We start from the raw sequence: 13,272 nt of genomic DNA on the forward strand, positions 1-13,272 counted from the left end.
TCAGGGGTAGCCTGATGGGCTTTCCTTTTATTGTAGTACTATGTTGCTCCAAATGAAAGGGGTCTTTGTGATTGTATGCTCCAGTACATTATAATGTCAGTAGAGACAGTTGATCATGCTTTTAGGACTTCACCCTCAGGGGGAGTGAAGCTTATGTTAAATGGAGGCGCATTAAGTACAAAATGGACAGATGTGCTGTCAGTGACTCCTGTAGTACACACAAACACACCCAGACAAACATATCCCACATGCTAACCCATTAAATCTTCCTTTTAAAGTGTGTTACCGTGTATGTTATGTCATCATTCTTATCCTCATAGCCCCATGGTTGACCCCAATGGAACCCAGATGATATGTGCAGAGACGCACATCTGCTGCACTCTCCGCAACCCCCCATCATCTTCATAATCACTTCATGAAACAACAATACAGGAGCTCATTTATGCAGAACATGCAGGGTAGCATGTTGGCAGCCACAGCGGCACCCGAACATGTTCTGAGAGACCCGCGGACATTAAAGAGAGGTGCATGCTCACAGCAGCAGGCAGAAACAGAGAGCAGATGACCTGCAGGTTGAAACGTCTGTGTGTTTTCAGAGAGAACTGTGCAAAAGCGAAGGTGCTGCCACAGATCAGAGGAAGGATCAGAAGAGGACGAACAGCAGGAGATTTGAGTTGCCTGCTTGATTTTTTTTTTCGGAGTGTGGAGGCTTTCTGTCTGAAGAAAGTCTGGGTTCTGGTCTGATGTGAAGAAATCCAAGAGTTTTTTAGACTGTGAAGCTACAGGTGGAGCTGAGTGTGTTGTTTACTTCAACTGAACTGAAGAAGACTTCTATTGGTTTCTGTTTTCTGCAGAGAGAATGGATGAAATACGTTCTTCTCTTTTTGGTCCAGCTCATAAAGCACCATCTCCCTTTTTTTGTGGTCGAGCTAAAAAAACGGCTGTCATAACTGTCGCAACTATCCTGGCACATAACGTCTACCACATTAGTGGCTCTTTGGCTGTGCCACAGAAATGTAGGCTTTCACAAATAGGTGAGTTTATGTCTGTGTGTGTGGCTACACTTTTGTTTCAGTATGACTAACATAAAGAAACCCATAAAATTAACTAATGTGAGCCTATTTCACTGCAGTTTCCTTCTTTTCAACCCTTAAATATTAAATCAAAAAAATATTTTGTCTTACTGTGTGTGGTGTTTTCTGCCAACTTAACATGTATGTTGCATATTGGGTTGTTTGTAGGGGCTATTTGCAGCACAGAAAAAGAGATGGAGCTCATGTTTATGTATCAAAGTGTCCCGATGATCCAGTTGCTCTCTTTCTGCAATACTTGACTTTGAACCTGCAGCCGTAATGAGTCTTTCATAATACATGCAAGAGAAAATGTATCTTTGTGTTTTAGCGGTAATTCTGTTTAATTCATGTTATTTTGTGGACAGAAAGTCAACTAAAAACTGAATCTTGATTAAACTTCTGCACACAAGGCAAGCCCTCAGGTAATGAGAGCCAACAGAACAAAAAAAGCAGTAAGTGAAAAATGGAAGATTCATTCATACGGTTTTTATTTCCGTTTGACTGCTTTGATTGTTGTGTCTCAACAGTCAAACTTTCATGGAGGTTTCAGGCAGTGGTGCCTTATGTCACATGAATAGTGCATGAAGGATCAGGCAGATGTTGCTGAATATGAATTTATGCTGTCATGAATAAATTATGCTAAAACTTGGACTGTTGTCTGTTTCAGCCAGCACCCTCAAAACAATCTTAACAAAGATCTAACAGTAACAGCTACAATAAATGATGATAGACTTATAAAAATTAGGCTGCAAGACAGGATGAGAGGGTTCTTGCATCATGTTGATATTAAAAATGACAGTTCAGATTGAAAATTGAGGAATGACAACTGCTGTTGATGGCATTGTTTTGTCATTCCGGTCTGACCTGTGTTCTGTGGATCTAAGTGAGGTCATTCTTTGTTCATTAGGTTATTACAGAGGCGTCTCTATTGCCCACCCCATTAAAATATGTTTGATTTGCCTGGGCCTCTGTGGCGAGACGAAGCTTTGATCTGCTGTCTCTGCTCTGCGCCGACAGAGAAGATGAGTTTTTTAACATGCACACATGCAAGATACACATGCACAAACACACTCTTGAATGCACAAAAGCAGACGTTATTTGACTTGGATTAAAGGGAGCAAAAGGTAGAGTATGAAGAAAAAAAAAGATGCTTTATTTGATGCTTTTCTAGATGATAATCCACAATTTTTACACCTTGCTGCATTTGCTGTTTCTTTTTGAATCCCTTTCTGCAAGGTTGCAAGGGGAGAACCCTAACAGATAACATAGCCACGTACCCCTGCAGATATCTGCAATCAAATGCCAGATGGGGTTAAGAAGACACTAGATTCACATTTTCTGCAAGGTAGATTCGAGAATTACAAGTAATACTAGATATAAATCTAAATCGTCCCACTGATTATGTGAGCTTTGATGCTGGAGTGAAAGTCAGGCATTAGATTGGCTTGAAGGTGTGAAGAGTGTGATGATTTATCTAGTCTTTTGAGAACAATCTCTACCAGTCCTCAATCATGATTACAAGGCAGCTCTCTTCTACCATCTCTTCTTCATTCTTTAGCTTTCCAATCTTCCCACCATTGGTTTGAGATTCAATTCTTAATGATCCTTATTATAGCCGTTAACTGCTCTGTGTGCTTTTAATAAACTATTCCAACTTCTGCATCAACTTCCCCTTTCTTCTGTGAAATATTTCTGGCTTACTTTTGGAAAAAACAATTTTACGTATTTCAACTGATTTAGCTTGTTGCATTTCGAAGCACTGAAGAAGAGTTTCTGAAAGCGTTTCTTCTACACTGAAAATGAAATAAGCTACAGAACAAGGTGCCCATTAGCTGCAGCAGTGAGTGGAGATATGATCAATACAGCAATACAATCACATTTGACACTGGGTGCTCACAGATTCTGTCCCTAATGAAGCTGAGAATTTCACAAGTGGCTATAAGAGATAAATAATGCAGCAAGGCCTATGTTCTTGTTTCTAATTAATTCATCTTTCTGAATCTCTTCATTGTCCCATTGTTTTCTGCAGCTTTGAAGAGTTCTATCAACACTATACGCACAGGCTCAGATGTTATTAACAAGTATGTGTTTGTATTCATTCTTCATCTGTTTTAAATAATACTTTGCTGCATAACGTGGCAATGCCATACCTAACAAATGCTAGTTGGCTGTGCGATTCTATAGTTTTATCACCCGTTTTCAGTTCCACCCTACTTATTATCCGCTTGTTGATGTACATGAAACCATGGTGACTGATACCAAGAGTCTTATTTTGGAGTTGGAGCTAATAAAACAGCGTACTAGCATTCTTCCTTCTGCAGAAAATGTTGGCAATACCAGAAATGCTGTTAGCACGATGCTACTCAGTCGACCAATCACAGGGTTTGCAGTCCTGGCTGTCTCTATGTGTTCGTACAATTTTATATCGGTGCACGACGTATGATAGACACAATGGTCGGGGAACAGGACGATGATATATTGCAGTATTTAATTTGACCATTGGTGATCATTATTGACTTTGTACAAAATGAAAAGTGGATTGGTTCATAAAACGCAGTAAAGAAATCAAGTTCAGCGGACTGCACTTTCTGTCCTTCAAAGGGGGCCGCTATTAAGTTTTGAAACTGTAAGTGCAAACTGCAATAATGATGACTTAAATAGGAATATTTGAAGTGCCATTCACAGTGATAATTATAAAGAGATTAATGCCAACAGATTATCTCTCATGTATGTTTTGAGTGCTGTTTGTGTGGAAAACATTAGCAGGTTTGAATCCAGATCCTGAAACACTTTTTTTGTGCATATTTCCCCACTTTCTCTCCCCCTACATTTCCCTTCTAAGGCAAAAAAGTCATTTAAGTCATCTTTTCAATTAGGCTACAGCCTCCACAGTAGTCTTTATCCAAAACACATATTAGCTTAAGTGTGATTCCGTATAAACATTTTCTTCATGACATATTGTATTTTTGAAGAAAAATATGTGTTCATTTCATGTACATCTGCTCTTTGTAAATGCCACATTGAGTTGCTTTGTTTATCATGCTTCATATTAGATGTTCACATCAGTAATCCTTTCTATTAATCATACATTTTAGTATAATGGCTGTGGTGTGCTTTTCATGATGACCTTTGCAAACACCAATCTTGAATAAAACCACATATTACCAGATTAATTCATCACAAAAGAAAAGTCAGATTCAATATACCAGTGAATTTCTGAAAAATGTGCCAATGTGTTGGCTTTGGTTTACCTTGACCTTGTGTGGGTTCTTCTCAGCACGCCCAGGTGGAAGGTCGTCTCAGTAAACCAACAATAATGTGTGTCGAAGAGAGAATTAAGATCCCAAAGGATATTAGAACTCAAGGATACGTTTTCATTTACATGGCTGTTATAGGCTGCTTGTTTCTCTTCCCACATCCTAGATGGTGCTACCAACACAGCAGCTTGTGTGGCCCTCAACACTTTCATGATTTGTCTTGGGAAATGAAACACAGGTTCAGGCTCACGTTCTTATGCTTACTCTCTTGTGTGTGTGTGTGAGATGAGCAATGTCCCTGAAGTGAGTATCTACGACTCAGACAAAAGTGAGAACAGCAATTTTGTCATCCTTTTGACAAGACAGAGAGCCTGTTAACAAGGACTCGGCTCAGTTGAAGAGTGTTCTTAAATGCAGTGTTTAGTCGTTCGGCCTGACTGAGTTGTTTTTGTTAATTATGAAGTGTTAATTTCAGTCTGAGTCTTTGCCATTTTTTTCAAATGATGAGATATCATTACACATACTACATATACAAACATGCACTTTCAGGTGACAACCAAAGGCTATCCTCGTTTGTTTTTATTTTTTAACAAGAGGTATCTGGCTTTGTACTCTTCAATTTGTTTCCATTATATTGTATAGTATAATTCATCATTATCTAATCAAATGTTAAGAGATAGAGAGTTGTAACCAGAGTGGACTTCATAAAACATCAATGTATCCTGTAATATCCTGCAGACGAAATGTTAATGTAAAAAATAAAAAAAGAGATAGAAAGATATTTACAAAAAGGTTAAATGATGGCATATTTCTGTGGGTACCTGTGCCTGAAAAATGCAAAACAACTGCTACATTTATAGCGGTGCATCAACAAACAATGCACTCATGCATTCATGTACACACATAGACACACACACACATAGACACACACACACACACACACACACACACGCACCACTAATGAGGCTAGAAATCTCGCCGTCTCTTTGCTGTCATCCTCGTCTGTATTCCTGCCACCAGCTGCCACACAAAAAAGTCCAAGGTTTGAAGTTTTTCTTTTATCCTTCTCAATGCAGGACAGTATCAGGCAGTGAGGCAATCAAACACAAAGTAACTTCTCTCAATCATTCTGTCCCACTGTTCTCCTCTTCAGACCTCTGCACTTTTATACTCTTCCTTCTTCTGTTCCAAGCATCTTTAATTAAGCATTTGCTATAAATAAATGCAAGATTTATTTTTCTTCCTCTCCATATACAATGCAAATACTGTATAAACTGCAGTTTAAAGGATTGCTGGAAAAGCTGGATAGCTATCATCTGCCTTTGCACACTGTGAAACTTCAAAACACCTATAGCATGCAAGTTCGTTGGTATATGATATAAAACTGCCATGATGCACCAACTTTATGCTCCAAAAGTGTTCAGAGACCCATTTTTTTCTTTGAGTTAAGTTTGTGTTTTCAGTTCAGAAAATATAGCATAGTATTGTTTCACTTCTCCAACAAATTTCACTACCAAAACTCCATAGTTCACCTTTAGAATCAGCCACATTTTCAACAAATCAACTTGAAGCAAATCTCAGCTGTGGTGGCTCCTCTGCCATGCAATTTTCAAATGCATGGGTTTTACCTTTAAAAAAACATTTGATCAATAATCAAAGGTAACTCATGATACAATGTAGTATCAGTTTCATCCTTATCAGGGTTCATCTTTTAACTTCTTTCCCCGTTGTTTAAAGTTATCCTGCTTTCAAAACTTTTGAATGGAAAAGTTTGTGAATAATCCATTACAAAGAACAAATATAAAAGAGAACAATGTTCTTCAAATATAATTTTTCAAAGCTACTTATTTTGCGTTTGCCTCTGTTGTACTGGAGAACACTATTGAGACAAAGATCTCAAAACCTTTGGACTGAATAAGACTTGCTTTAAAGTGGTTAAACTTTGTTTTGGGCTGCCAGCATGATATGGAGATGTCCTTTTGAACACTCTACAGTTTGAGTTTGGTGAATATTTTAACACAGAGACACACATTAGCTCTGTCTTTCTCTCCTTCCTTCTCTCTGTTTCGTCTCATCAGCAGGTCAGTGTGTTACAGAAAAGCAGCCTTGTGTGTTCCCACAGTAGCATCTCTGTTGTAGTTTGGACTCTGACCCACATCAGCTGCTGCCTCCGCTGCTAATTGACCGACACTGTGACACTTTGCCTCACTTCTTCCTGAAAAGGAACAACATCTAGCCAGACACCTGTTCTTTTTGTGTCCTGATAAAGTGCTTCGCTGACCCCAGTGTTTGTTTTTGTGGGATTTTTGTTCTGCAGTGGAGCGATGCATGAGTGTGATGCAGTCGGGGACACAGATGGTGAAGCTGAAGGCGGGACACAAAGGGTTGGTGAGACTCTTCTACCTGGATGAGCACCGTTCCTGCATCCGCTGGAAGCCCTCACGCAAGAGTGAGAAGGCAAAGAGTGAGTATGCATGGACAAACACGCTCTCTCTCACGCATACACACCTACACACACACGCTCACACACACAAATACAGCTTGCACACACTATTCTTTATCACTGCCACAGATACAGCCTCTGTTATTCTACTGCTTAAGTTTGAAACATTATAGTCATTTTAAATCATTAAATCATTCTAAATTGCAGCATCCAAGTTGAGTGGGCCCTCCACTGATTTCAGATATAATGAACTCATCACAAGTATCATGGGCTCAAACTAATCATTCATGTGTTTCTTATGGTTGGTGCTTCATCTCAACATTTGTAACAGTTGAAAGACATTGTTCAAATATCTGCAAGCATTGCTTTGAGGATTTCCATTACCATTACAAATGGTCCTTTAATGTTTGTTTCAGGTCTCATGTTAAAAGGCACATTATAGATTGCCTTTTGCTCTACTTGCCTATTTTAACTGGAAAGACTCTCTCTCTGAGGGGATTATAAGCAAAATATTTCCAGGCCCACTCAAACATCAGTGTCACTTTTTTATACTGTTCTGGCTTAATATATCAACCTACTGCAGCACACATCTGTGCTTTAGCAGGTTGGTGGTCCTGCTCCTACACATGTAAAAAAAATGGCAGTTTGTATTCATGTGTGTGCATTAGATAAGCCTCTTTGATGCTCTCCATTAAAATGATTAAGAGAAACAGCAGCTGCCCAGTTCTTCCTTACAATATGTGTGTGCGTGTCCATGGGATCAGTGCTTGTGTGGTGTGTGTTATCTGTCTGAACAGCAGGATCAAAATAAGACCTCCGTAATGTTTCTCGTTGTTGAAGCAGAATTCCAGAGATGAGATTATATAAAGGGATGTGAGTGTTATTGAGAAAAACATGTTTAGTAATTTTGAAATGGATCATGGTGAAGTATTTTTTAGTTGGTATGAAGGTAATTATACCAACTAAAAAATACTTAAAAAAAAACATTTATATTATAATTGTTAATCACTTGATATTATAATGGTGTTCTGAGGAAAATATCCATTTATAACAGGCACTAGTCTTATTATTATTCCATTTGAGTATATTTGTAAAAAATGTAGGACCATTCAGCTAACTGTGCACTGATTCTCTAAAAAAGAATATCTTGATGTTGGTTATTTTCAAAAGCGGTGTGTTTGGTAGTTTTGCTTGTATTATTGGTTTTGATTGCTTGTCAATCCAGTTTGAATGTTAAATACTGTGTTGATATTTCAGCTCAAGCATGCTACTGAATTGAAAAATCAATATGCACATTGCTGCTGTACACAAGGCCAGAGACTATTTTTTCCCCCATTGTCGGCAAATAGTGGGAAAATGACAACTTTCTAAAAGTCAGATTCTTTCTTTTTTTATCTTCTTCACCCTGAACGTAGCACTCAGCTCCAGATCATGATTGGTCCCTGCTGATGACTTGATCACCTTAAAGTCGACACTCTTGTCCAAAAATCGTAACTTCTGGAAAAAAATAAATAAACCTAAAAAAACAACAACAAAACCAATCTGAACTTGAGACTTAAAAAATGTTCGTCCCAATTGGGCGACGTCAAAATGGCAGAGTCCACTTCTCACATACAAGGCTGTGTTTCTCTTAAGTATTCATCATATGACTAAATGTATATATAAAAGTGTAACAGTGTAGTATCTTTGATAAAATAAGTAATTCCCATAAAAACATAAAAACTGAACTTTTCTTTTCTCTATTTCACCTCTCCTCGTCAGTCACCATTGATTCACTGTACAAAGTGACAGAGGGCGGCCAATCAGACATCTTCCACCGGCATGCTGATGGCAGCTTTGACCAGGCCTGCTGTTTCACCATGTACCATGGAAACCACATGGAGTCCCTCGACCTGGTGACGTCAAATGCCGAAGAAGCCAGAACCTGGATCACTGGCCTGCGCTATCTAATGGCTGGGATCAGTGATGAGGACTCGCTGGCCAAACGGCAGAGAACCCACGACCAATATCCTTCCAAGATGAAAGACAGAGGCTCACCCTGATTAAACTAATTTGATCCAAAGAACAAATTTTGGGTTCTGCACAATTGCCTACAACTTAGGAGTGCTTTATGAATATGAGTTGGAAGTTTTTTTTTCTTTCCAGCCAATCCAAATTGCTTTACAGACAGATAGACATTTGTCAAGGTTGGAGAGAATGCAGACATACATGTAATCTCATTCTTCCTTAACGTTTGTGTGACGTGGTTGAAGCAGACATTCGAGGAGGCTGATAAGAATGGAGATGGCCTTTTGAACATTGAAGAGATCTACCAACTTCTGCACAAACTGAATGTGAATCTGCCGCGCAGGAAGGTCAAGCAGATGTTTCAGGTAAGAATATAAATAAGTTTTCACTTTGACTTCTGAATCAAATCTTAAATACAGACTTTAACACACATCTACATTTCCAATGCTCAATAGCTACCCGTTCCAGAACATGACCACACATGTTTCAAATCTTTTTACTAAATTAAAAAGGTCTGATTTCCTTTTAGCCAAACATTTCACTTGCATACATATCAAACATCAATGATGTCAGATTAATATTGCATTTATTATTCCTATTCACATTATTAGTGTACAAGGAATATTTCAAATTATTACGTGAGAAGGACACTTTTTAAAAAACTTTTAGGAAAAGATTAAGTTATGGAGCATGTCAATATTTAAAACAAAATCTGTTTTTTTTCTAACTTTTCTAAGATATGTGCAGTAACAAAATACTGTTTACAATGCTGACAATATCAACCATTTATTTTAGCTTTCTTCTACTATGTGTTTACATACACAAGCAAAATTAAGGTTATATCCAGCGAGAAAGTCTGATAGCCAATCCTAAATAAGTTAATGCAAGAAAGGCAAAGCAAACCACAGCTGCAAAACCTCAGGCTGCAAAAACAATCTTGGAAAGGGTAAATAATCATCCCAGAGTATGTGGGCAGTGCAGAATTGGTTTATTGGTAGCAGGTGTGGGAAAAAAGTCTTGCTGGGTAATATAGGTTTGGTGGGAAGACCTGGCTTAGATACTGAAGGCGATGGCCATCTCAATGAGAGTTACACAAGTACAAGACTTTAAAACCTTTCATCGTGGTTAATGCTGCAAGGTCAAGGTGAAAGAACTTGATTATTGAAGCTTAAGTTAAACTAGAATACATTTTCTTAAATTCATTTGTATTTGAAGGTTTGGTGAATAATTAATTTGTCTAAAATCACTATTTGCTTTGTTATATGCTTACAATAATACTAGCATTGGCAGACAGTGGTCTGGGAGCCTGAACAACTTGTCCTAAATATCTTTGATTTATGTCCATGACTTTCTGATCAAGTCCATCACAGTGATTTACTCTGCTGGTTGTGTACATTCTGTCTTTGAGCACGTTCCTGTGGAACACAGCGGGCTCATTACTGGACTGTGATGGAAGCATTAGCTGGTATTATTAGATTCAGTGTGGAGTGTAATGGGCCCCCGTGAGATCCAGGTAATATGAGATGAGGGATCCCAGCAAATAGACAGAGTGTGTCTCCTCAGGCAACTTATAGTCAGATAGGAGGTTAGGACAAAATCAAATCTGATTGATTTGTTTGTTGTGTGAGTGTGTGTGTTTGCTAGTGTGATTTGTGTTTGTCAGTGTGAAAGAAAAATGAGAGGAGATGGAGATAAAAAAACAACATATGTTTTTAAGACAATGACTGATAGATAAAAAGGGCTGATATTGCCATGTCACTGACAGTGATTACTAGTTTGGGGCAGTACATTGTAACCTGATTTTTCGGCAATATTCCAGTTCATTCTTCTATCTCTTAAAATAGTCTTCATATAAAAACTGATTTCTTGTTAGGAGAAGAGTCTATTTTTTTTGGTTTTGTATTCTTTGTCCTTTTTTTCTGGTTCCAGTTTCCATTAATGTAGCATGACTGGAATCTAACATTATCATTATTTTCAATTCTCACTGAAGTGCGATTAGTGCAACCTAGTCAGCATTCATGTAATGTATTCCTGTGAAAAATGATTTCAAGACCAATTTAGGAGCACTGGTTGCTTAGTGGTTTGTGTGCAAATCCCAGAGGCTATAGCCCTCCACGCGAGCAGTCCAGGTTCAAATCAGACTTGTGGCTCCTTTCCCACATTTCCCCCCCACCCCCATTTTTTGACTGTATCCTATTTCCATCTCAAAACTCTATCATATCAACCTAAATATAACACTGTAAACCAAGTTTGTGTTGACTTTCACTAATGCTGTCTAGCCCTCTTAATATTCTAATGTAAGATGTATTGTGGTTGACATGTGATTTACTCACCCTCACAGGAGGCAGACACCGACGACCAGCAAGGCACGCTGACATATGAGGAGTTCTCCGTCTTCTACAGGATGATGTCGATGAGACGAGACCTGTTCCTGCTGATGATGGCGTACAGCGACAGGAAGGACCACCTCACAGCCGAGGAGCTGGCCAACTTGCTGCGCAACGAGCAGAAGGTCAGATGTCACACTGGTCTCAGGGTAGATTAAATATAAAGTTCCAGCAACAGATGTTCAAAGAAGAAACATTTTAATGATGAGATGTCAAAAATACTTAGTTTAATATCGACCGTTTCAATTTGAAATGCAGTCTGTGATTGATTTTATTCTCTTTAGTCAAACATCAGGCCACTCTGTCTGCCTCATCTGTTTCTCTAGAGGAATTTGCTCCACAAAGCCAATCTATCACTCCTGAAATTGGTTTTCCTTCTGGGAGCCCCTTTCTTGTTCTTTGCAGTTTTTTTTCCCTACCATTTTTTTTCTTACAGCATATTTCTTTGTGTCTCTGAAACTCTTGACGGCAATCCAATCCAATTTCTTTCTTTTTTTTCATTCTGTGTTTATTGTCTCACGTCTCCCATGCTAATCATTTATACTGTTTTGGGACATGCCTGTTCGACATGGCTGACAATTAATTAAATAGCCACACAAATGTGTTATAGTAATGGGAAATTATTGTGACTTAATAAGCATTCATGATGGGAATACGTCAGTGTGATTTACTTCCTGAACAATCACTTTTTATTCACTCAGCTAATTTTTTTTCTTTACAGATGACCAATGTGACTCCAGAATATGTGGCAGAAATCGTCAACAAGTTTGAAATGTCTGATGAAAATAAACAGAGAGGCGTCATGGGGATAGAAGGTAATTTTCTCCCACTACCTTTCTCTTTTCAGCTTAACTAAATACTTTTTACATGTTTTTTTTTTACTCTTGTCTCTGAAAATTAGATTAATAGAATTATTAGATCAGGATTTTTTTTGTCGAGGCTTAAGGTTGTGAAATATAAGCTCGTTCACATCATTCATGCTATTTTTCAACCTATTTGAAGCACTGAATGATAGTTGCTGTGTGGAATGAGATGATCTATTAGGCTGTTTATCAAAAGTAGTTTCTTTTTGTAATTAACTTTCACTCTGTAGCACAGGTTTTTAGAGCAATTGCAAAATATGAAACTACTCTGAAACATTTAAAAAGATCCCCCAAAAAACAAAGACGGAAAGTCAGAATTGAGGTTTAAAAAAAGAGCAAATGAGAGTGTGACTGAAAAAAACAGGAATGAGTATGTGGAGAGGAGATGAGAGGAAGAGGAGGAGGAGGAGGGGTGAGACTAATCTTGTTGTTGGAGGCATGAAGGGCTGACTGATCACACCAGTATGTCTTACCCTCCATGCATTAAATGTGAGTGTTTAAACATACAGTCAGATGAGACAGTAATGTAAAAATAGAGTCACGTAAAAAAAATGGTTTCAGGATTCATGTCAGATAGCATATTGTAGACATCTGGATTCAGGTGGTAGCACCAAGATGAGATTGCATGTCCAATATCATTATCTACTTCCTATACAAGAAATCTTTCCAATATTTACATCACATTTTTCCATTTTGCCTCCACAATCTCCCTTTTCAAAATACACTGCCTGCTTCCTTTTCCTCTCTGGCTTATTTCCCACTCTCGGTATTCCTGTCTCATTTTTCATTTTTTTGGATAAAAGGATGCTTTCGTCCCCCTCAGTCCCCCTTCATGCTGTAGCACTAAAATCAAGTTGGCTGTGTGAAGTGTATCCACCAGCAGGGTGGTTTCAAACCTCTCGACTCTGGTTTGAGTGTTCTGTCTGTCCTCCTTTGCCTTTTCTTCCTGAAGATCAACCCACGCAAAAAGAGAGATTTTGTGGATGTCACTGTTACAAGCTGCTATAAGGGGCACAGATAGTTTCTGGTTGTTGCAAATGAAAACCTTTTGTTTTTTGTTCCAAGGCAACATTGGTTTGCTTTATATCTGGAGCAGGCATGAAATACTTGTTCTACTTTTCAGCTTTTCACAATTAATTCTGCATTTTAACAATGTATGTGCTCATCAAAATGCTCTGTTTGCACAAAAGCACAAGGGTTGAGCTTTTTTACCTGCTAACATGCTCACAATAGCAATAATAA

General features: G+C 38.3%; 1 protein-coding gene across 2 annotated transcripts in view; it reads left to right on the forward strand.

The window, feature by feature from the left end:
* plch1 (phospholipase C, eta 1) overlaps positions 1 to 13,272 on the forward strand; it is a 48,527-nt gene that overhangs the window by 15,066 nt on the left and 20,189 nt on the right. For both annotated transcript variants that reach the window (XM_079353889.1, XM_079353888.1), the window contains 5 exons: positions 6,648 to 6,794; positions 8,535 to 8,778; positions 9,016 to 9,145; positions 11,122 to 11,292; positions 11,889 to 11,982. In XM_079353889.1, the coding sequence (XP_079210015.1) occupies positions 6,648 to 6,794; positions 8,535 to 8,778; positions 9,016 to 9,145; positions 11,122 to 11,292; positions 11,889 to 11,982 (786 nt within the window). The remainder of the gene's footprint in view (positions 1 to 6,647; positions 6,795 to 8,534; positions 8,779 to 9,015; positions 9,146 to 11,121; positions 11,293 to 11,888; positions 11,983 to 13,272) is intronic.

The sequence above is a fragment of the Symphodus melops genome (genome assembly GCF_947650265.1).
Source record: "Symphodus melops genome assembly, chromosome: 10".
Lineage (NCBI taxonomy): Eukaryota > Metazoa > Chordata > Actinopteri > Labriformes > Labridae > Symphodus > Symphodus melops.